At 32.5% G+C, this 25,338-nt stretch overlaps 2 protein-coding genes across 4 annotated transcripts; one reads left to right on the forward strand and one right to left on the reverse strand.

Moving 5' to 3' along the window:
- Nucleotides 1–942: 942 nt before the first annotated feature.
- Nucleotides 943–25,251, reverse strand: LOC134531642 (hemolymph lipopolysaccharide-binding protein-like). Of its 3 annotated transcripts, none has more exons than XM_063367404.1 (5): nt 25,147–25,251; nt 12,413–12,592; nt 7,089–7,191; nt 4,456–4,707; nt 943–1,220 (listed from the first exon to the last, which is right to left on the reverse strand). In XM_063367404.1, the coding sequence occupies exons 2-5, from the start codon at nt 12,566–12,568 to the stop codon at nt 1,069–1,071; spliced, it is 663 nt and encodes a 220-aa protein (XP_063223474.1). In that variant the 5' UTR covers nt 12,569–12,592; nt 25,147–25,251; the 3' UTR covers nt 943–1,068. The 3 variants fall into 3 exon arrangements, with proteins under 3 accessions (XP_063223474.1, XP_063223476.1, XP_063223475.1); XM_063367406.1 differs by having other exon boundaries at nt 12,413–12,575; nt 25,147–25,249; XM_063367405.1 differs by having other exon boundaries at nt 12,413–12,608; nt 25,147–25,233.
- LOC134531637 (uncharacterized) lies at nt 18,979–21,247 on the forward strand. Its single transcript, XM_063367398.1, has 2 exons — nt 18,979–19,305; nt 19,404–21,247. Exons 1-2 carry the CDS (start codon nt 19,078–19,080, stop codon nt 21,081–21,083), a joined length of 1,908 nt encoding a protein of 635 aa, XP_063223468.1. The 5' UTR covers nt 18,979–19,077; the 3' UTR covers nt 21,084–21,247.
- Nucleotides 25,252–25,338: the final 87 nt, after the last annotated feature.

Raw genomic sequence — 25,338 nt, forward strand, 5'->3', positions numbered from 1 at the left:
GGGTGAAGCGGCGCTGGTCACTGGTGGTGCTAAGGGGTGAAGCGGCGCTGGTCACTGGTGGTACTAAGGGGTGAAGCGGCACTGGTCACTGGTGGTGCTGAGGGGTGAAGCGGCGCTGGTCACTGGTGGTGCTGAGGGGTGAAGCGGCGCTGGTCACTGGTGGTGCTGAGGGGTGAAGCGGCGCTGGTCACTGGTGGTGCTGAGGGGTGAAGCGACGCTGGTCACTGGTGGTACTGAGGGGTGAAGCGGCGCTGGTCACTGGTAGTGCTGAGGGGTGAAGCGGCGCTGGTCACTAGTGGTGCTGAGGGGTGAAGCGGCGCTGGTCACTGGTGGTACTGAGGGGTGAAGCGGCGCTGGTCACTGGTGGTGCTAAGGGGTGAAGCGGCGTGGTTAGTGGGTGCTGCTGTGGGGTGAAGCATCGATGGTTGCGGGTGCTGCTGTGGGGTGAAGTGGCGATGGTCGCTGGTGGTGCTGTGGGGTGAAGCATTGATCGTCGCGTGTGCTGCTGTGAGGAGAAGCGGCGCGGGCGGTTACTCGCCGGAAGCACTGCTCTTTGACCAGAGCAAGTAAGAGCACTGTTTGTATTTACGTCAGGCGCTAGTGTTTCAAGATGTATATTGAGTTTCGGTTATTTCATTCCCCTACTTTGCAGAGAATAATTTTTTTAAACACAAGAAACGTTGGTTAAATCAGAATTTATTCTCTTTTTCTTAACTGTACAACTTACGTATTTTTTGGTTATTTCCTAATATTTTTGTTTAATATTATATGTTTATTATTCATACAATTTACCAAAATAATTTTTTCACAATAGTGGCTTTTAAATTTATTTTTAAAAAATAATTTTTAATATAATTTTATAAACATATGCATAAGTTTATTAATTTTAAATATAAAAATTATCAATTAAAAAACTTTTTTTCTTATAGGAAATACAAGTCATGTTAGTGATTTTTTTTTACTTGACAATTAAATAAGATTACAAAAATTTTTATTTTAAAGAAATTTTTTCATCCTTTTTTCATATATTCTCGGAAATTGTGTTATAAGAAAGCAGGCACTAAAAATTCATTTTTCACAGATAAAAGGTAATTGAAGCCAGCATGGAACATCATTTAGTAAACCTTCACGCAAAATAGCCACACAGTTTTCTTCTTGGAGATAGTTGTCTGGTTGTCCTTCTGCCCACCGGATGAATTTATTTTTATTTACTGCTTTTCCTGTAACGTCAGCAGGCATAAACATTTAAGTGACAGGCTTTAAATTCAAATATATTGTCAAAGTTAAATGTAGAAAAATATATATTAATATGTAAATAAAATTCAACTTTTTAATGTTATGTTATATGTTACGTTTAAAGCAACAAAGAGTTCTAACTTAAATTCTGTGAGTAGTTATACATAAAATAAAATAAAGCAAACATAACTTGCAGAAAATATTTTTAAGTTTTCTGAAAAAGTGAGAATAAAACTAAATTTAAAACTCCAAATATTAAATAAAAATCATTTTATATACCTTGTAATATTTTATAAGTGATAATAACTAGGAAACTAAAGTTGACTATTATTAAACTTTGTAACTATATAATTTATAGAACAGTTAAAAAAAGAAACATAATTATTTCAATATTAAAAAAAAAATCAGCTGCTTTTTAAAAAAATAGACTATGAATTTTATTCCTTGGAAAGTGAAAACGTCGCATTTTGTGTTCTATGGGTTTTTAGCATGTCTTTTTGGTGTCATAATGGTGATTTTTTTTAAGTGGTAGAAAAAAATAACAATATTTAAATGTGAATTAGAACAAAATTTAAATATCTATGTATAATATTGCTGAGAAAGAGCATAATTTTTTATTAAAAAATTTTTAAATAAAGATATTGTATGATTTTTGATAATATTAATATTTATTTATAAATAATCATAACCAGAATTACTAATCTTAGGAAGAAAACCTTTTGTTTGTTATGAATACTTTTTTGCACAATTGTCAAATTTAATTTTTTTCCAACCATTCTTAAAAATAAGTAATAATAATTTGATTTTTTTATATTTTGACAATGTTGGTTAATTAAAAATTTTAATTAATTTCTATAAAAAGATTTGAATTTTTACATCTGATGGTAATTCTATTACTTATGAGCATATCCTTTATTTAAGTGAGACATAATAAGAAATATATTTTTAAATTATAATTTTTGTGTAGTAATTATGTTAATAGAGTTTTTTTTCGATAAATAATTTTATTCATGAAATTATTTCGTTTTATTTTAAGAACATTTGATTATGTATACAATTGTCAATAAGTTTCATTATAATAAAATTTTGAAACCTAGAATATTAGATAGGATTGTTTTTGATTAGATGTATTGTTTTTGAGTTATTACATAACTTTTTATTCATGATCTAAGTAATTTTTAGCATTATTATTATTAACTATACAAAATCCTTGTATACGAAATATCATCATCATATTATTACAAGAATATTTAAAAACACTGTATTATGTAAATGTAAGGAAATGTTTAAATTGTAAGTAAATGTAATGTGTAATTTTTATTATTAAAATTCCCAATATTTGTTTTAATTTAAAATATTTTTTAGCGATTTTTGCTTTCAGAGATATTGCTATATTTATCTTTTGGAGCTCAGAAATGCCTTTAAATCACTTCGTCGAAAGGTTGAGCTTGAGAAATTTTAATAGTGCACAATGATAGAGACACAAATAAATATATAAATATATATACATAGGTATAAATACATGTATGTGTGTGTGACTGTGTGTGTGTTTTATACACAAATTGTTAGGAAAGTGCTGGACATAAATTAAATGCCTGGCAGAGAAAGCCTTAACAAGTATTTCATTACTATTGACCAACGTCCGGGAACGCAAACCTGCAAGATAAAAGGTGCAATCATTAGCTTGCAGTTTGAATTTGGCGCGCATTATGCGCCACGGATGGCCGAGAGGAGGCGCGGTAACAGCCCTGACACGTTCAGATGCTCACAGGAAGCAGGCAACGAGCCGGGGCAAAATTTAAATAACCACTCACACGAGCAACAAGAATTATCAAACTGTATAATTTTTTTTCATTCTATTAAACACGAGATAGCATTAACCCTAATAATATAAAACTCCCATGGTTAAGACTTGATGGAAAACGAAAACTTGAAAGCCTACTTATTTTGAAAAATGTTCATTCATAATCCCAATCTTATCTAGGTGATATATTTCACTTCCCAAACTCCAGTTACAAAATTGGTATTCGTTATAATAGCTATGGCAAAAAAAAAGTATCATTTTAAAGCTTCTGGTAACAAAATTAATCTTAAAATATATTATAATATTTTTTACCAATTTATTCCATAGTAAATATTTAAAAATTTCCAAATATAATATCCATTTTTTTAATAAAAAGGTTATATAAAAATTAGCTTCAAAATTTTACAAATAGGTCAAATACACCGTCAGTACAATAACTGAATCGGTAATTTCAGAAACCACATATGTCATTAATGTGGCTAGTGTGAATTACTTCTGTACATGTAGGCACAAAGGTTCAAACAAAATAAACATCAGTCAATATTTTAACTTGGAGTTTAAGATGATGAAGAAAAACCATCATTTATTGCAGATACAACTGTCAGAGGGTTATGTTGTTTCTGTATTAAATTGTTTAAACAAAAATACCTTTATCGACAACGGAAACATTCGAGGTTGGAAAACCGTTAGTAATAATTGAATGTTTTGGTGTTTCAAGAAAATGTGTTAGTTTTGAGCCTGGAGTGTGAAGTAGATGTTTTTTAAAAAAGGTGTGATGTGGTTTCAGTAATTTTATAATCTGACATTTGGTTTTGAAATTATGTTTCCACTTTATAAAAAAAAGAAACAGGAAGCAATAAAAATAAATTAATTTAACCATAACTGATTATTATGTAACATAAGTATTAGAGAAATAGTTTCAATTTTTATTAAGCTCTTTAATATTTCGTACTATAACAGTGACACAAACTATGTTCAAATACAAAAAACAAGTTATAAATTATAGTTCAAGTATAAAAGATTAATTGTAGGCAATTCCTTGTAATTATACAACATATGTAGTATTTAGGTTATTGAATATTATGTTTTATGTGTTTTAATTTCATTGTATTTAAATATGTATAGTTGAAAACATTGTAAAGGTAAAAATGTTTATTTTGGAAACATTATTTTAATAGAATTTATTAATTTTAAAATGCAAACTGAAACAGATATATTTTTTTCAAATAATTAAAGTTAAATTTCTATTTTCATAAACAATGCAAACAAAACTTATAAAAAGGTTCATGCAAACAGAACATATGTATCTATATTTTTTAAACTTCTGAAAAATTAGGGTTCAGTGATAAATAATATTTCTTAAATAAGCTATTCAATGGAAAGGCGCAGAAAAACAATAGAGCTATGGTACCTACCATTAAGCATCACAAAATGCCCGTCTTCATGGGGCGAATAAGCACCTATGCGAGCCTGGTTCTCTATGAATACGTTGTCGCTGATGTTGTGGTGCTGAGAGAAGATTTCTCGCAGCGCCTTAGCTTCCTCCTCGGAGTCGGGGAACGCGAGCGAAGCGCCTTTGGACTCGCAGGTCTTCACCGCATCTTCCCACGTAGAGCGTGTAGAGTGAAAGGCGTACGTTCGCATTACGTGGGGCTGCCCATGTTCGTCTGCCACACACAAAATACTCTTTCTCGCAATTTGACATATTTCTTGCTCATCCAAAAATGACTTTATGATCCCACTGGGCTGTCGGAACACGTGGAAGTAAAGGAATAGATCCCTGTGGCCTATTGGAAATTTTTTCCTCCAGTCCCTTCAGCAATGAGAGTGTTCCGGTATTTTATTTATTAGAAAAGTTTGCGTGAGCATTACTTTAACACATTCAGTATGTTTACTGTGTGCAGTAAAGGCCCCGTATCTTTGCCGGGTCTCTGGGCACACACCAGGCCTTCACCCTTAAAACTGTCTTTGAAGAGGTAGTGGGAGTTTGGGTTGGTGTGGATGTAAACACACTACGCGCGTGTCGCGGGGGTGGTGTGTATGTAAACACACTCTACGCGCGTGTATCAGGGTAGGTGTGGAGGTTAACTCACTCTACGGGCATGTCACGGGGGTGGTGTGTATGTAAACACACTCTACGCGCGTTTCGCGGGAGTGGTGTGTACATAAACACACTCTTTGCGCGTGTCGTGGGGGAGGAGGTAAACACACTCTACGCGCATGTCGTCTCTACTGCGGAGACGGCCCAAACTCATTTTTACAATGCGTCATATAAACTGCATTATTTTTCTTTTTATTTAATGATAAGCTATAAGCTCTATTTTATTTCATTTAGGTTCCTTTTTACACTTTTCGCCTGCTTATTAATATTTTTTTTTATTTTTCTATATTTCCATAAAATAATTTGGAAAAATAATTATGATGTTAATATATAATAATAAAAGGGAAATTGGACATTGGTGTTTAGAAATTTTGCGCGTAGTTGTCTTTCTTTAAACATTATATTTTTTAACGTTAAATGAAAAGTGAGTCAGAAAATGAAATACTTTCAGCATACAATTATCAGCGTCTGAGTGATATCCATTTAGAGAAACCACTTTTAAAATTGTTATAAAGATGCTAACATTGTTCACGTTAAAAATCAACCGTTGATTTTTTAAATATATTTAAAAATAATAGCAGACGCCTTGTGATAGTTCATTAAGCCATTTAAAATATGGCATGAAGCTAAATGTCATATAATTTTATCTTTTACCATCAACTAAATACATATATATATTTTTAAACTGAGCCAATAGCAATCCAGCAATGTCTCAATTTCAATATAGTGTTGTTTAATTACATTTAAGGTGAAAATATTTTTTAACCAAATGTATTTGGTTTAAATATAAACAATAAAGAAGTAAAAAAATAAATATCCATTGTATTTTAAAAAAGTTTTATGCTTTGATTGTTCACTATTGCTAAAATTGGTTCCATGACACGCTAAAGTGGAAGAAGGCCTATAAGTGAAACTCTTTAGGGAATGTTTGAAAAATAAAGGACTAATTAATTCTCAATTTGAAATTAAGTTTTTTATGTTATTTATGCCTCCTACTCTTAAGGTTTTGTTGAACGAGCTTTAAAGTATAAAGTAAAGCCAAAATAATTAAAAGCCGAGGTACAAACGCAAAGTTTTACTAAACGATAATCTTATTTTGACAATATTACTTCCTAATCATCAAGTGTATTAGCTAACTGCAAATGTGTGTGTATTAAATATATGTGAGAAAGCTAATAGGCAATGGCTTAGAAACTTAACTGTTCAAGAAACACACATGATTAAGGTGGCATGCACACCAAACCTATCACCCTTCACACGGTCTCTCGTAGACTTATAAGTCTACTCTCCGGTTGTCCACACATACTCAACATCACAAGTTATCAAAATGCTAAAATAATTTCGCATTTTTCATGTATGATAATGTTTTAATTAATAACGACTGCCATATACTATATAGCTGAAAATAATATATGCTGTCTTAAAAAACTACAAATTTATACATGAAATACCCTTCGTTGTCCGGTCTTTACGCAGAGTGAAGAGGCTTAATTTCGGGCGATAAAGATTGTTATATTTTTATTCTTAGTTAGACAGTGAATTTGTTCTTACTTTTTGTACAAGTCAGTTGGATAATATTTTACTCACATCGAATAAAACTGCAGATTACATTTATACCGAAAGCAAACAACTAAACAAACATTCTTTCTTGCAACTTACGAACTTCTTATTGCAAAACAAAATGTTTTTCGTCTGTCCATCTGGAGCGTCCAGGGATTTAGGCAGTAATTTTTCTCTTAATTTAAACTTCAGTAATACTAAATAAAAAAACTAACAATAGTCTTTTTAAGTATGGGAAATGGGACTGAATGTGACTGTTAAAAATATAAATTTCAAAGAGCAACTATGCTAATTTTTATGGTCATAGGAAAACTGTTACTTTTTTTTATAAAAACAGAACCATATACAAACAAAAAATATATATAAATAAACGTAACAATTAATTACCATGTGTTCCACATCCTTTCAGGTGGTAGTATACTGCCGCTTTCCATTTTCCTGAATAATCACCTTCAGCAACTCTTCCTTCAAAGGTATGTGAAATAATACCCTGAAAATATTGTTGCCAATATGAAATATATATGAATATTTACATTCAGAATTTATCATATTAAAAATATTATTCTGAAAAAAGAGGGGAACACTGAGATTAAAGTTGACAAATAATTTGGTTTACTGTAAAAATTACATTCAATTAACAAAATATTACACCAGTGCCCTTTATTGAAACAAAAATTGTAAAAATTTATTTAAAAAATCTGCACCTTTAAAACAAAAGGCATTGTTTTGTAAATTCAATACAACCTTCTTACTGCAATGCGATACAAATGTAGGTTACAAAAATTGAGGGCTACCGTTAAAAATATTCTTGCATCGCTTTGTTTAAATAAAACACATTCTAAAATATCTAAACTGAACGTATTTAGCCAACAATTAAAAAGCATTCTAAAATTTTATTTTCTACAGGTACTAAATACTTACAAAAAAATAGTATAATTAAAGTAATTTTACCCAGTTGTCAGATAAATAACAATGTGTGTGCAAAGCGTATATTCTATTATCATTACTAATAAAAAAATTATACATACAGTTAGATTTAAATATGTTTTATTTATTGATTTATCCTTATTTTGTTATTAAAAAAAGGGTAAATATAAAAAAAAATATGTTTTAAAAATTTTCATGATTACAAAAACAACGTAAAAAAAACTTTTTAAAATATATATTTTACTAAAAGGAATACTATAATAATTTATAGTCAAAAAGAGTTCAATTGAAGTTTTCTGTTGTATTTATATGTATGAAATTATAAGCTAAGATAGAAATTTTGCTATGCAATACAATAGATACCCAGTTACCAAACAAATATAATCTTTGCATTTAGTAGAACTTATAGTATTAAAAATAATAAACTTGTTTTTACAATAAACTCAATATTTCATCTGGGTATTCAAATGCTTGTTTACAAAAATACATTTTCTGATAATTTTCTTTGCCACAAGTATGCTGCAAAACATAAAGTGTTACATGTGTTAGGATTCGTAAAATATGCAGCTTTTCTCAATGCGCTTCTAACCCCTACAATTCAGCATCACGTAGATTTTAAGCCGTAGTAAACATTTTGGTTATGCAGGACCCATTTTCCATGCTTCACAACACCTGCATAATAAGATTTTACATGCTTGTTCCATTTCTGATGTAAGTAATTTATGAATTTTTTAATTACTCTTAAAAATACTTTGCCCAAAGCGGTAATTGACATGTGAACTCAAAAATAGCTGTCTATAATTCTGACTACTAGAACACCAAGACCTGCCGTTGTTCTCACCAAAGATATTATCACAAATTCTTTATGCATGCACACTGTATTCCTCAGTTTATATTCTAATTTAAAGTTAACCCTCTATGTGCCTTGATATTTAAAACTACTGACCCATAAAAATATACGTTAGATGCGCTTACGACGCTGATTTACAATTTATAATGACATCTTCAGGCATGTAGGAAACACGACCGTATAATTTTAAGGATATATATTAGGCATAGCAATAATCTCAATTTTAGTACAAAATTTTGTGTACGGGTTAAAAATACGTTAGTAAATACTATATATCAATAGTAAAAAATGTAGCTGAACCCATTCATGTGTTAATTTATTGTATCAAAAGAAAATATTTTTGAATTGTTTAATTTGTTGCGTTTATTGTTTTATTTGCCTTTATAAACCTAAAAAAACTTACATTTTAATTAAAACTATTCGCATTGATGATTCAATAATACAATATACATATAAAATACATGTTTTCACTTATTATTAAAGTATTTATATTTGCCTTGTTACATCATAGCAAAAAAAAAACTACATTAAATCCAGATGACGCACCCGCACTTCGCTGCGGAAGTCTATTGGCAGAACTCGCACATGAACTTCTGGGAGGTTAGCACTGCCGCGCGTCAAAGAATAATTACAGAACTACTGGATTAAGATACGAAAGTGAACGAGGTAAAAACAATGTTGTAGCCGTCAGCAAGAGACAAAGAAAACATTAACAATGCAAAAGTCGTTTCCAGGAGACGAAGAAACCATCCTCAACAATGAATTAGCCGTTTTCCAAGCATATTATCAGGAAAATGAAGTCAATATCTCAAAAAAAAAGAAGAATTTAAAAAAATTAATATGAATTTTGAAAAAAAAAATCTCTTCAATGTGCAAAAGGCTTGGCCTCACCGTCTCTGCGTTATACAAACAAAAGTCAGTCAGAAAAACACTCTCATTTATTAATGAAAATTATATCTAGAAACGAATTATATTTTTCTTAAAAAATCATCTCTACAATAACAAAATTGTACGAGATAAAAGGTATGAAAAAAACTTTTGTAAATGGCAATTTACATTATCAGAAACACAAAAATATAGTTTTTAAAGTTTTTGTATTTTTGTCCGTGTGTCTTTTTTTTCCAGCATCAATCAAAACCCTACTGGTCAGATTTTGATAAATATTTGTTTGTTATAAAGGTATTTCACTAACTCAAAAAACTAGGATATATATAATAACAGAATTCAAACAATAAGATTCTGATATTAGTGTACAAACGTTTAAAATAATTAATTATATCTCTAAAACTAATCAAGGTAAAATATAATATTCGGTACCAAGCATAAAAACACAAATCCAGCAATTAAAATTTTACGATTTTGTGAAAATACTCCCCTAAGGAGGTGAAAAAGGGGTGAATCGTTTTAACAATTATTGTGTCTCTAAAACCAATCAAGAATACGAAAAGATATTGTGTAGAAACAATAAATGTTAAAAAATTGCCATTCACTGTTTAACCACTTCGGGGGTGAAATAGTGGTAAAAATCGTTTATGATATTTAATTATGTCCTTATAGTTAATTAGGTACAATACAATTTATTGGGATCAAATTATTAACATAAAAAACTAACAACCATAATTATACCGTTTATTGAAAAAAATAACTTATAAGGGTTGAAGAAGGAGTGAATATGGTTTCAAGATTAACTCAGACTCTAATCAAACGTAATTTAAGATACGGAATACCAGTAATCATCCGACAGAAATTACCAGCCAAAATTCTACCTCATGTGAAATTGAATCTCTAAGGGGGTAAGAGGGGGTGAATATGGTTGAGATAAATAAATATAACTCCGAATCTACAAAGTATATTAAAGGATATTGAATTAAAATAATCAACATAAAATCTTTCACCCCAATGTAATTTGTTTTTTTATACTAAATTGGTTGTGTACCAGTTTTGCATCTGGATTGTTTTTTAGTTCAGCGACATACTAATTTTACATTATACAACGATTCTCTCGTAGATATTTTCAAACAAAGATGAAGAATAATATAATTTGCTATCAAATTTGTTCATAAATCATTCGAGTCAATGTTTTACATTGAAACAAAATAATTACATATTAAAGCTCAAAATGTGATGAAGATTAACCTGAATTTTAGTAATGTATGTCATTTACAATCAATATAATTATCATTAAACATCACTTTTCTACAAAAATGGAACAACATGCCAACAATAAACATACTTTTGATTCAAAGAATTTAACACAATTGCTTAGATAAAGAAATTAGATTTGCAAGGCACATAGCTTTTTTACAAAGAGTAATAAAATCAAGCACCTGTAGATAGTATAGAGGTATTACGGCATGTCTACATATTTAATATGGATGAAATAATAAAATATATTGTCTAGGCCTGCAGGCATACACTTAATTATACCATTATATCAAATTCCACCCCTAAGGGGTGAAAAAAAAAATGAAAATGGTATTAAGTTAAATAAATATAACTCCAAATCTAATTAATTATGATAAAATAATTTGGGTTCCAATTTAAAAATATTTGAAAAACGATAATAAATTATAACATTTTGCGAAATTCAATCCCAAAATGTTCAAAAGATAAAAAATAAAGTTTTTAATTAATAGTTATATCTCCGAAATTCATTAAAAATAATAAAATTAAACCGACTGATAATAAGAATACAAAAACTTCCACAAACAATTTTAACCATGTTAATAAATTTAACCACTAACCGGGAAAAAAATTGGGTGAATATGGTTTTAAGATTAAAAATTTGGACTTTAAATCGAATAAAGCATAATTAATTATATTGGGTACTAATAATATACATACAAAATTACCAACCAATATTTTATTTATTACGAAATTCTACCCCTTAGGGTTGAATATTGACTGAATATGGGTTTTGATAAATAAAGGTAACATCTTATATAATAAAACATAAAAAAACCATTTTTAAAATAAACGAAAATTACCAATAAAAATTGTAATATTTTGAGAAATTCAAACCTAAGTGGTGAATAAAGGGGGAAAGGTTTTTAAATAAATAATACCACTCCAAATCTAATCAAGCACAAGAAAATTGCAAACGAATAAAAAAAAATTACGGGTAAATCAACTAAATTTAGCCATTTTTCGTAAGTCAAAAGGTGAGATAAAATATTTAACTATATTTTTAAAACGGAAAAGAACACTTCCTTTTCTAATATAACTGGAAATAAGAAATAATAAACGATAGAAATATAATTTGAAACTAGAGTTTAGTCATAGCTATTTTAATCGAAGTTTATCTTTTAAGGAGGTAAAAATGGGTTATATAATATTTATTTTCAACACATCGCTCCCATAAATCTTATTTAGTGAGACGTAAATATTTTTCGTAAAAATATTAAATTCCAATTAATTGTTTTACTACTATGCACGTTTACGCTCCTAAAGGGCACTTTTCTGAGTCTATTAGATATTACTAAATATTAATAAATTATTACTAGATTTTACTGCTAGAAAAACATTATTCTATTTTGCAAATAAGCACATTTATTATTTTAAGCAAGTAAAATAAATTACTAAAAAAAATTACAATATACCCAAAGCTATATCGTTTGAGTGTATATACCAGAAAATATATAAAAGTAGATAAAATGCAATACAGGAGATGTGCTAACCGCCTCCATACTTTGTATTTGCATTTGGGAGAGCGTCTCACACTATTAGCTCTAATAGCTCAGGCACACTATGCGACAAAGTTGCGGTGGGCAGAATCACACAAGAGACGTGATCAGCGGCCAGTTTGCCACCTTCATGCCACCGCGGCCGAGTGTTCGCTCGCAGGCGCGACACGGCCGCCTAGCGTGCACGAGACGTGAGACTCGCTCAAGTAAAGAGCCCGCCACCTGCATGCTCTCTGGAGGCAGTCACCAACCTGCAGGCTGCCCACGCTGACCGACCAGTTGCCCGCCTCTCTGTTGTCTCCCTCCACGCGCAGGCGCGCCAGGACACAGCGCGCCTCGGCCCCTGGTTGGCTGGCAACATGTCGCACCGCCCCTGCTGCGAGCACGAGCAGCCACACGGGCAGCATCTCCGCTCTGCGGGACAGTCGCCTCTGCAGGCGCGATCACCTGATACCGGCGTTCGCCCGCCTCACTCACGTCTGCATGGTTATAACTGGTTTGCAACTGCTCGTACAGTCCATTCAGGAAGAAGAATAAGCAAGATAGTCGTGTGTTCAGTCACTAATAACTTAATGTGTCACACATGAAAACGATCAAAATTTTATGAACTTATTTTTATGTTAATAATTAATTGTAACTGTTTTCTATTAAATTTACGTAAAGCTTAACATTAAATTCCCGCTTTGGTACATTCCAAGAGGGCAATTAGATTTCAAAGGGACAATATCCTATTGGAAAGTTATGGAAACTTCTAGAATATTTTATTAACTTATGTTACATTTATAAAATTACTTTTCCATTTTTTCCCCTGTAATTAGATAAGTCTTATTTATATATTTTCGCGAACCAAGTATGTTTAATGTTTTTTCAATTCAATGCATACAGCACTTATGTATAATTTTTAGAATGTTGTCTTTATGAAGTATAACAACATAACTACTAGCTTAAAATAAACATGGTACAGGTACACTGAACTGTACAGGTACTATACTGCTGGAAAAACTATCAGTGAGATAATATAACCATTTTGTCCAATATGCTAAACTTCACAAATATTTTTTCAATCGTTGTGCCAACAGTTAGAATTATAAAAAACTTTTTGAACGTTATATGTTAGTTTTATTTTTGAGGTAATAATCGAAATGTTTTAAATTGGTTTTATACTGTCCCTATTAAAGAAGTTTTGAAATTTATTTTTGTCTTCTGCCCCTTTAAATTTCCCCTCCCCCTTTTAAGTAATAGTTATTTAAATGAGATATTTTTTTTTTCACAATTAAAAAAACGTAACATTAGGTTAAAAATATCATATAGCAAAATCCACCGAATCCTTACTGTTAGAGGCATGGGTGATTTTTTTTTTTTAAATAATTTTAGTTCAACAGTTTCGATAATAAATAGCAGCATAAAAATTGTTATTAAAATATGTTTGGACACTATTTAGAAATTATACAATTAATCCTAACGGATTAATAAAGTTTTCCTAATAATAAGGTTATTATTATTTTGTTAATTAAATATTTTAGTTTTCAAAACTTTGGATAAGTGTTTGGTTGTATCATAAATTGTATAAAATATTAATGATTACAATAAGATGAATTAAAACAAGTGAAATAGATTTAATAGTATTGCTAAAAAGAAAGATTATTATACAGTTTTCGTTAAAAAAAAAATTTCCTCCACTCAACTCATCAAAGTTGGTTTAATTGTTTATATACATATAACTAAATGATTCATGAATATATTTTTAGTAAAAAATATTTTTCGTTTGTATTAATATCAACGGATAATATATACTACATGTCGTATAGTACCGTTTATAAAAATTTAGTTATTTTTTCAACTTACATGTTTTAAATTAATTAAAAAACGATTTATTGCTTTTAAAATTATAAGTGAAATTGCTAGCGAAAAAAAATAAAAATTTTTTTTTATTAACTTGCTGAAAAGTGGAGACAAAAATAACCACTAACGAAGGGAGGGTACGACTTGGGAAATTCACTTTGGCATGAGACTCAAATTATTAGTAGTATATATTTAGGTTGTACATCCCTTTAAATTATAAACCACACTGGTAAGCCAATTCCGAAAAGAAAGGCCTTGACAAGGTTACGTAAAATCTATATACTAGTTAAGTTCCGCTCTGGTCAGCGGCACAGCGGCCTAGGTGGTAACATACTCGCTTGCTGCTAGAAGCTCGCGGTTAGATTCACGCTTATATAGCTCTGTAGTTATTAATAAATTGTTTTAGTAAATTTACAGTTAAAAAATCATTTATTTTAATGAAATCATATTATTTATTAAGAATTGTTTTAAAATAAAATTTGATATTTAAATTACCTACAGTAATGATTCAATATTTAAATTCTAAATTAATGGGTATAGAAAAGAGTTATAAACTGTTTTTTTAATAATTGATGTGTTTAGTTTTTATTATATACAACAATAAACCTTAGTATAATCAATTATAACAGAAAATATAAAATAGAATTGAAAATTTATAAACGTGATTAAGAGGGCCACGCACCAAGAGGGAAGGAGGAATTGGGGAAAAGGGAGGGGTCCTCTTGTGCAAATAAATAGGGGAATTGGTGAGAACAATAAGTCAAAACTTGATTAATGAGGTGATGTTAAGTAAAAGTGATTTTTTTAGCAAATTTGAATATACTTTGTCGCCCCAGAACGTACATGCTACCCCTACTTATGTTTTTCGTTTGAAGTTTATATTTGTCAATATTGTTCAGTATTAACTTAAAATGAGTAACCAAATACGGTGGAAAACATGTTTTGGCCCCGGCCGCATATACTGACATTAAAAATCCCTGTCTTTTTGGAAAATAATTTCTCGGCTATGCTAATATCCTAAAGATCTCTGGAGAATCCTTGATCAAGTTGCATCTAGTATCAAGAAAACTGTTTGGCAGCGACAACAAATAGGATAAACTCTCTTGAAATACAGACTTGGCTGCTTTATTCAATCACATAAATAACTACGTTTGTATAGTAAGCATAGATGGCAGCCACGTTACTGTTCAATTTACCTTTATTAATTTGTCTTTAAGAGTACAATAACTGAAAATAACTTTTGATTACTTACGGGACTAATTTTCTTATTAATAAAAATTCGTACATGGCAGAGTTAGTACCTACTTAAGAAGATTCACACAAGAAGATAAATATGGCGGTAATATTATACTGACAAAATTTACCCTTCACCTATAAACGTGAGTTTGTCGGAATCAAGTAGGATATGTCGAACGCTTTTTCTATGATACACAGAGAAAGTTCTTTAGTGTACAAAAATACAATTTTGGTAATTGTATTACTTTACTAGCTGACCCGGCGAACTTCGTACCGCCTTAGCGTAGCAATGATGCACTACTTTATTTTGTATAGCTGACCTATCTTAGGTATGAGTACCTATTCAATTTGAACTGGAATCTATAATATCCTCCATATAAAAATGAATCCATAATTCCCTGGTATCACTATAACTGAAAAGGACCTTACTAATTTAATTAAATAAAAAACAAAATATATATTGTCAAAATATTGTTTATTCCATAGGATTCAATAATTCCACTAATGTTTTTACAAATTGCTATTTAACAACTTGGCATTTTTAAGTAAACAATGAGCTCAATACCACGCGCGCTCTATAAATCAACTAATAGTCTCTGTACCCCTCACTGCTTCTCTCTACTCTAATGCTTTTTGATAAACTATATTTTTAGTTTTATGTTCTGGCGCATAAATAAATAATGTTGATGGTTTTCCGACACGGGAACAGGCGACATATAATTGGCCATGTGAAAAACATGGATTTTCTAGGTTGATGCCACATACACTTAGCGACTGCCCTTGCGATTTATTTATTGACATTGCAAATGCAAGCCGCACTGGAAACTGTAAACGCTTAAAGCTGAATGGCATGTCATTCGGTATCATAGGGATGTGTGGGATTAAAACATCTTCGCCTTTGTACTTCCCTTTCAAAATTGTGGCTTCGATGACATTGTTCAATAATTTCTTCACCGCAAGCCGGGTGCCATTACACAGACGTGGCTGGTTTATGTTCCGTAACATAATAATTACTGATCCGATTTTTAATTGCAGATTATGAGGTGGTAAGCCGGGTAATTCAAGCGAATTTAAAAATTCTGTTGGATAATTGACAACTTCATCTTCATTAGTAACGGAATCAACTGATTTGTAATTCTTCAATTCGCCAGATATTTTCTCTTGAATCAGAAAATTCATTTCATTCACATCAACATTTTTTGCAGCCAATATAACACGTTCGCTTAACCAAACGTGATTTACGTAATTTTTAGCAATGTTTGGGAAGACCATCTCCATGAGTTCGGTCTTTGATTCACAAAAGTTACAAAAATTGGTAGGGAATGTAATGTATCCAGATGATGTATCAACAGCAATATTACCATTACCAATATCGAGCAGTTGTTTGGAAAAAAGTTCTCCAGACTGGTCTCCTTGCAATTCGACTCTCATGTTTATACTCAATTTAAGTGTTTTAATGTATTTCCATAAAATGGACGACTTCAAACATGCATTTAGTTCATCAGCTGGCGTTGAGCGTGGAACAACTGGCAATATTTGTCGAAAATCACCTGCCAATAGTATCATTGCACCACCAAACCGGTTTTTGTTATTTCGTAAATCTTGCATTGAGCGATCTAATGCTTCCAAAGATTTTTTGTGTGCCATCGTGCATTCATCCCAAATGATCAATCTGGTTTGCTGCAGCACTTTGGCCATGGCAGAATTCCTCGAAAGGTTGCAAGTTGGAGTTTCATTTATTTGAAGGTTTAACGGCAACTTGAGAGCTGAATGAACTGTTCGACCGCCTTCCAACAACGTAGCTGCAATACCTGATGAAGCTAGGGCTAGTGCAATTCCATTTTGCGATCGAATCGTGGCCAAAATCAATGATAACAAAAACGTTTTTCCAGTTCCACCAGGAGAATCTAAAAAATAAAATCCATCAGTTCCATCGTTCACTACTTTCATGAGCGTATCGTAGGCATATTTTTGTTGTTGATTTAAAAGGGGAACAGTTATATCAACCATTTCTCGTAATGTTTCAGAATCGTATTGAGCTTCGCGTCTAAATTCTTGATCAAATGAGTCGCGCATTGGGCGATTGGGTGCTATCATTCCTATTTGTGTTAATACTTTGTTGGTAAGCATCAAGCACATGTCCTCAATTAAAATTAATGCTTCATTGTGAATTTCATCGTTCATTTGTAAATCTGCATTCGATGTTCTAAGACGCATCTGATGCAATATATCTTCTGCCATATGATCTTTGTATTTATGCCATAAATCAGTCGGTGTTGATGGGAAGCATGTAGACAAAATTATAGAAAATAATGTTCGTATTTGTTTAGCATTTGACAAAATCACAGCATCTTCGAGAGTGTGGTCCCAATGAGTGTCATTTTCTAACAATCCCAAATGTTGACAGGCTTCTCTGTATGTGCCACACAATAGACCATTAACAGTTCGCAGATGTTGGAATGATGTTGGACCACGAACATTTACTAACAGTAAACGCAAATAAAAACACTCGTCTTGACTGGGATGGACTGCATAAAGACGGCCTAGTGCATCGGTGGAAAATACTTGTGGATAACCTGGAACTGGCTGTCCTCGTTTACGTCGTTGGAATTTTTTTGATGATTCATTCCAGGTATAATATCTTGGCATTTCGGAGTAAAGTAGCGTTCTGGCAAAATCATCATTCTGGCACATTTCAATGAAGCTGGTTAATGTTGTCGATGGTGGCCTGTCAACTCGTTGTAATACGTTTGCATTTGTAAAATACACCCGTTGACCATTTTCCAAATGTACGGCCAAGTGAACAACAGTAGGGTGTCGTTCATGTATAGGAAACGAAAATATACGCCACATGCCTTCGTTACTACTAACATAGCGACCCATTTGATATTGAGTGACTTCATCAATTGAATTTTCGGCAGCAACTCCGTAGACAGCCATATCACTACCTTTGTTCACATACTTGCAAATGTATTTAATAGATTTTACGGAATGGCAAAATTCGAAGTTTATGTGTGCTTTATATGCCTTGCAGAGTAATGGCGAAAACGGAACAAACCAACGATTATCAACTTCAATGTCCTGTCGATTTAATTTGACTATTGTTGACTTTCCATTGTCATCAATGGATCGGCGGCGATAAAGTGGATATCCATCATTTCCAGTAATAGTTTCTGCTACTAATTGTCTTGGGTAGCGTTTTGAACATTTTCCTTTAACCATAGGGGAGACCGGGGCTAGTTGGCTACAGGGGTAAGTTGGCACAGTGCTAATAGTTCGAATAATTACCGACAGATAGCATAACGCTCTTGTATGTAGGATCACACAGACCAGGTCCCTAGATCCTGTTGTTTTCCGCCGCGAGTCTTCACTATTACAAACAGGAGACCATTTTCTTTACTTCTACGTTTGGTGAGTAAAAATTTTGTCTTACAAAGACTTGGATATAACTTTTATAATAAATTATATATTTTTAAAACAATATTTGTGTATAACATTATAACGTGCTAGTTTTAAGAAGCAATTACTAAAATAATGTAAATATATTCCAATTCTTTCGTTCACTCAAGTAAGTTTTAAAAGTTGCTGTGGGGCTAGTTGGCACATAGATGGCGGGGCATGTTGGCACATGTGCCAACATGCCCCGGACACTTTCTCGCGATTCTAGATCTTCCAAAACGAAACGCATTGTTATGAGTAAAAGGTATAAGCTAGCACTGGAATGAAATAGCATATTTTTTTGAAATTCAAACCATTACATACATTATTACAAGTAGGAAAGACAACAAAATATTATAGTTTTATTAATTGGATATCATTTTTTATTTTAGGCTTCAACATGCGCACCTACAAAAGAACAAGTAATAGATGCCAGACTTCCCAAGACGTTGTTTTAACAGCAGTAAAGAAAGTTAAACTCGAAGGGAAGTCCATCAGAAGCGTAGCAAAGGATTTTGGAATTCCATTTCGCTCTTTGGCTCGATATTGTAGCAAAGTAACTGAAGAAAAACTTATTGCTCCACAAGATACCCCACCTCTTACAATTGGCTACAAGAAACTGAGACAGGTAAGGGCTTTTTAAAAAAAATGTTATGTTGTCGACCTGAATAAATATATCAATTAGGAATTTAAAGATGCTTAATGGCTTGTGGTTGTTTTTTTCAGGTTTTTACAAACGAACAAGAGAATGAGTTTGCTGATTATTTGAAGAAAGCAGCTGATATTTATTATGGATTGTCACCAAAGGAAGTCAGGAAATTCGCATTTGAATATGCAGTGAGACTTAAGGTAAGGTTTCCTTCTTCTTGGGCTGACTGTGAAATGGCAGGTGCGGATTGGTTTTCTGCATTTTTAAAACGGCATCCTACACTTTCTATAAGAACACCTGAAGCGACCAGTCTTTCAAGGGCTACGTGTTTCAATCGCACTAATGTGAAAGCATTTTTCGACAATTTGAAAGACGTTATGAATAGATTGAAAATTGGGCCTGGAGATGTGTGGAACATGGACGAGACTGGTATCACTACAGTGCAAAGACCAGACAGAGTAGTTGCACGGAAAGGTTTTAAGCAAGTAGGTAAAATTACTTCTGCCGAAAGAGGAACTCTAGTTACTGTAGCTGTTGCAGTATCTGCGACAGGAAATCATGTGCCACCATATTTTGTTTTCCCTCGCGTCAATTTTCGTGAATATTTTCTGAAAGGAGCGCCTACAGGTAGTTCTGGAGATGCAAATGCTACCGGCTGGATGAAGGAAGCAAATTTCGTCAAATTTGCACATCACTTCGTAACAAATGTTAAGTGTTCCAAAGAAAACCCATGTCTGTTGCTACTTGACAATCACGACTCACATCTTTCAATTGAAGCATTGGACTACCTTAAAGATAAGGGGGTCACTGTCCTTTCTTTCCCTCCACACTGCAGCCATAAACTGCAACCATTAGACCGGAGTGTATTTGGCCCTTTAAAGAAATTTGTGAACAGTGCCTGTGATTCTTGGCTGGTGAACCATCCTGGGAAAACAATGACTATTTATGACATACCTGAAGTTGTAAATGCTGCTTTTTCTAGTGCGGTTACGCCGAGAAATATTTTATCTGGTTTCAGAGTAAGTGGGGTATCACCTTTCAACCCTGATGTCTTTAATGATACAGATTATCTTGGTTGTTACGTAACAGACCGCCCAGCACCTGACGAAAATGATGTTGACAGTGGAGAATTGCCTAATTCAGACAACACTGTTCAATGTAGACCAAATGAACCTGTAATCATGGAAGCAGGCCCTTCAAATATGCTGATTGTACAACAAACTGAGGAAGAAGCTGATCAGGAAACGTCAATGGACGTAACGAGCAGGGGCTTACACGAAATCGCATCACAAGATAAGGAAATTGTAGTTGATTCTACGTGCAACATAAGCCCAGAAATGGTGAGACCATTTCCCAAAGCTGGTCCAAGGAAAAATAACCGGGTAAATAATAGGAAAAGGAAGAGTGAAGTGTTGACAGATACTCCAATAAGAAATGAATTAGCTAAAAAGAAATCAGATATTGATAAGAAGAAAGGAGCTAAGAAAAACTTGTTTGGAAGTTCGAAAGATACAGTTCAGAATCCACGCAAGTCTAAGGTGAAAATGTTATGCAAGAAAAAGAAAAACATATGTGTCAACACAGCAAACAGCAGAGCCAGTAGGGAGGATACATTATGTCTTCTTTGTTTAGGACCATATTCCAAAAGCCGGCCCGGTGAACAGTGGGTGCAGTGCGTCGGTTGCAAAATGTGGGCCCACGAAGATTGTTCGGATAATAGCGTGCAATTTTTGTGCCACAACTGTAAGAAATGTTAGAAGACTTTGGCTCATGTTGGATCAACCAGTTAAAATTTAGTATAAATATTTTCATGATCAGAATTGGCATTCTATTAACATTTTACTGTATGATAGGCTATACAGAGAAAAATACTGTAGGTAAAATTGCTAAGATTTTAAGATTTTGTATTATTAGCATTAAAAAATACGGAAATTGGATATATATATATATATATATATATATATATATATATGTATACTTATATATATATGCGCGCTAATGTATGTTATATATTTAGCTTAAATAAGCAACACATTCGTAATATTATCTATGATTGTATTTCCATAAATTTGTGATATCTGTTAAAAAAACTTGAAGGCAATCGATAAAATTTAGTAATGAAATAAAATAAAGATACATGCAAAAAAGTAATTAGTTGTAAAATTATTCTATATATCCCTGTATATATGTAGATATATGTAGCCTATACATATAGGCACATATATACACATATATGCTCAATTTTGTAATGTGTGCCAACATGCCCCTACGTGTGTGCCATCTTACCCCGTTCCAGGGGCAAGTTGGCACACAAGCAGTGGGACAGTTCATTATTAAATAAACCATTTTATGACTTTCAAACTGCGATTGTTGTGGCTCAAATATATTGCTGAAATGTAGATACTTGAACTGCCATAAAAAAATTTCACATTAACAACATTGAAAAAATTATATAAATGTTTTATTAAAAAGTGTGCCAACTAGCCCCGGTCTCCCCTACACGGAGAGTTGGGATTTAATATTCCACATGGACCATGTATCATATTTTTTGTAATAACCTCATGTAACAGTGGGTCTTCATTATAATCGGGAATTTCTGCTGATATCACATGATCAATTTCATTCGGTCTTATCCTCTCAACCAACCAAATGAGGATATGTGCATGTGGTAATCCGTGTTTTTGCCACTCAACTGAGTACATCCAACAGCGCGTCTCGCCGAACACGTGATGCTTAACAATAAAATCCATGAGTGATTTTAATTTCATTTTGAACACCCTTGCAGTGATATCGTGGCGATCAATGGCTGATTGGCTAGTAAATAATTCTTGTTGAATTTCTGTCCACTTTGGATTGCATGTGAATGTGATAAACAAATCTGGTGTGCCATAATGTCGTACATAGCACGTATCATCTTGAGCATATTCATGCATATGACGCGGACTTCCGACGTATGTTGCTGGGAGAATAGTTGTTCTGCCAACATTCTGTGCATTTCCGTCAGCATTAATGGCATCCCGAAGATGAATGTATTCCTCGGAACGGAGTTTTGCCTGGTTCAACCTGATAAATGTCAATCGTTCAGTTTCAACTTTCACATACATATCCACAGCGTATTGGTGAAATAGACGCCGACATTTTAAGATGTGATTGTCCTCATTTTCCCGAACCATCATTCTGTATGAATAATAATTCATTGAACTAACTTTTTTGTTCGTGTCAGCACCTGTAAACAATTTTTTGTGTTAATAATATAAATTTTAAGTTAGTAAACATATATTTTAATGTAGTAAACATATTGTTAACAATTTACCTGTAACTGGATTTATCATCTTCATTGAAAAATGATAGCCGTCTTCACCTTGCCAAAATAATATAGGATATTGTAAGGCATCATATGAACGATGTGTTTCAGACACACGCTGAAGCTGATTGTTCCGCCGATGTAAAACAATGTCTCGGTTTTCTAAATTTTCACCCACGACAACAATAGCCACTTTATCAATTGTTGGCGCATTAAAACGTCCAGCATGTTGTCCTGCAGGCGCCTTATCGGCTCTGATGACAATTTTGTGATAATCTGATGGCATGCGGTCTAATGCAGTTGTGAATAATGCAACTAATTCATTGTGTTGATGGAAAAATGTTTGAAGTTGTTCCACAATGGATATTTTCACTGAGTTGTTGTGTGCGCAACGCTGATCGACTTCTCTAGCTGAATTGCCCATAAAATATATTTGCAAAAATTTATAGTCTTCATCAGGCATTGGCAATAAGGAACCTGTTCGATGATATATTTGACTCTGAATCTGCAAAAATATAAATATGTATATAGGTAATTGTATAGCAAATTGTAACACCATGTGGCTGGCAAAATATTGCCACAATACTTTACATCATTTTTTCAAATTAAAACTACTTTAAACCTCGACATTGAACAGCCTTCAATGGCAGCTTTAGGTAATAGTCTTTACCAAGTATTGGAACACCTTGCTCATGCCACTATGAAATACATGTTATAAAATGTTGCTGATTAAGTCATTTGATTATAGACTATTATTAAGTATTTGACTTATTGCTTACAAAATAAACACATCACTGGCTCAACATATTTTGCACCAGCTACATGGTTGTAAAACTAAAAAAATTGTTTACCCTTATACTTACTTACTTTGAAAGTAGGCATAAAATTGTCTCGAATAACTTTTGTTGCTCCAAATTATGTCATTTGAAAGCAATTATTGTACTGCTGGATATGAGACAAAAAATGATAAGAATCTTGGCCAATTCCAGAAACCAATGAACGTAGTGGCTCTGGTGGCGGTACAAATGGCGTAAATTTGACTTGGCCGCTAGCGCAACACAATCCAGGGGCTTCATTTTTAAATTTCAATGCCTTGCAATGTGGACACACAATATTCATTAGTCCAATAGCAACAATTTGCTCTGAACTGTAATCAATTGCCACATTATAACTGAATGCAGCTCTGTGGGGATTAAACACAACATTCCTATCTTGATATCGATTCCGTTCAAGTTCATTTCGCGCTTCGCGTTGCTCATCACTTTGATTTGCTCGTATATTTCTTTGACTTGCCGTATTTCGAGTTCTGCGGCCTAACTTGTACGTCTGGTTGGTGGCATTGTTAAAAACGAAAATCCAACTGAAAATAAAAAGCTCTCATACATTTTCTGTATAACCATGTATACCAAATTATAGTATTGTGTAGTCACCAAAAAGTTCTAAAAATCAATATGAAGCTGTGAACTTACCATGATTAACAAACACTTAGTAGCAAACAAAAATCTTCTTAGTCTTTAAAACAATTATATGTCAAACGACATAAAGTTACATTAAAAAAGTTCAAAAATGAAAATTCAACTGTAAATTAAAGAAAACTGTTGTATTCTTCTTTATAAGCAAGTATATCACACAAAAACAAACATAGAAAATGTATACATAATGTATTGATTTGTTTTTATATTTTTAAACTGCAACACAGTTATAACGAATTATGGCATGACAATGGCCTAGGCAGAATGTACACAGCCAGAATAGCCTGCGCCAGCAGCTCTGTACCGAATGTACCGGTACAATATGTAGTAAAACGTTAATGTTGAAAAATATTTCCTAAACGATACAGTTTCTTTACATCCTCTTTGAAGATATTTGCAGCAAACATTATGTCAATTCTATGTCAAACGTCATAAGGTTACTTTTAAATTATTTATATTGTACAACGTGTTGGGTTAGTTTGGAAATAATTTTATATATGGTGGTTCAGTATTCTTAAATTTTCTAATTTTCCGTGAAACTTTTTCTTTCATAAGAACCTTCTCATGACAATAACAAACACAACAAAAAAAGAATTAGTGAAATCGGTTCAGTCATTTACGCGTGATGGCGTGACCAAGGGAAATAGAAATTCATTATTCTTAAATTTTCTAATTTTCCGCACAATTTTCTTAATTTTTTTCTTTCATAAGAACCTTCTCCTGACCATAGCAAACACAACAAAAAAAATTAGTGAAATCGGTCCAGCCGTTCACGCGTGATGCCGTGACCAAGGAAAACGGGTTTCATTTTTATATATATATAGATTTACTGAAAACCCACGACTCTATAAACATATATGAATTTTTAATAAAACACAGAATTGTGAATACTCAAGTTACCACTATGTATTAAAATTGTTACATCAATATATTTTGTAAAGTAAAATATCTCATTTTATTTTTTATAGTCTTTTAAGGTAATATTTGGTGTATTTTAATGTTTAACTTAGCTATATTTTAAAATTAAATCTTAAGAGTACTTACCAACAGTATTCTTCAAAGGACCCTATAACGTTATTTAGAATATGTCATACCATATTAAAACAAAGTAATAGGCATACGGTTACACCCTATGAAGACGGAATCTTATCAGCACCAGGAAATGAGAAACTTCCTTCTTACATATCAAACTGATTATTATTTGTCGTCCTGTAACGACAACACTTTTAATCGAGA

This window comes from Bacillus rossius, chromosome 5 (genome assembly GCF_032445375.1).
Source record: "Bacillus rossius redtenbacheri isolate Brsri chromosome 5, Brsri_v3, whole genome shotgun sequence".
NCBI lineage: Eukaryota > Metazoa > Arthropoda > Insecta > Phasmatodea > Bacillidae > Bacillus > Bacillus rossius.

What these genes read in the sequence shown, in the direction of transcription:
- LOC134531642 (XM_063367404.1), bottom strand. Translation starts at nt 12,568, where the DNA reads ATGCTGCCCGTGTGGCTGCTCGTGCTCGCAGCAGGGGCGGTGCGACAT. An exon ending in TCAGCGTGGGCAGCCTGCAG is followed by an intron (nt 7,192 to 12,412) that starts GTTGGTGACTGC and finishes CAATATTTTCAG; the next exon opens with GGTATTATTTCACATACCTT. An exon ending in GAAAGGATGTGGAACACATG is followed by an intron (nt 4,708 to 7,088) that starts GTAATTAATTGT and finishes TGTGTGTGGCAG; the next exon opens with ACGAACATGGGCAGCCCCAC.
- LOC134531637 (XM_063367398.1), top strand. Translation starts at nt 19,078, where the DNA reads ATGCGCACCTACAAAAGAACAAGTAATAGATGCCAGACTTCCCAAGAC. An exon ending in GCTACAAGAAACTGAGACAG is followed by an intron (nt 19,306 to 19,403) that starts GTAAGGGCTTTT and finishes TGTTTTTTTCAG; the next exon opens with GTTTTTACAAACGAACAAGA.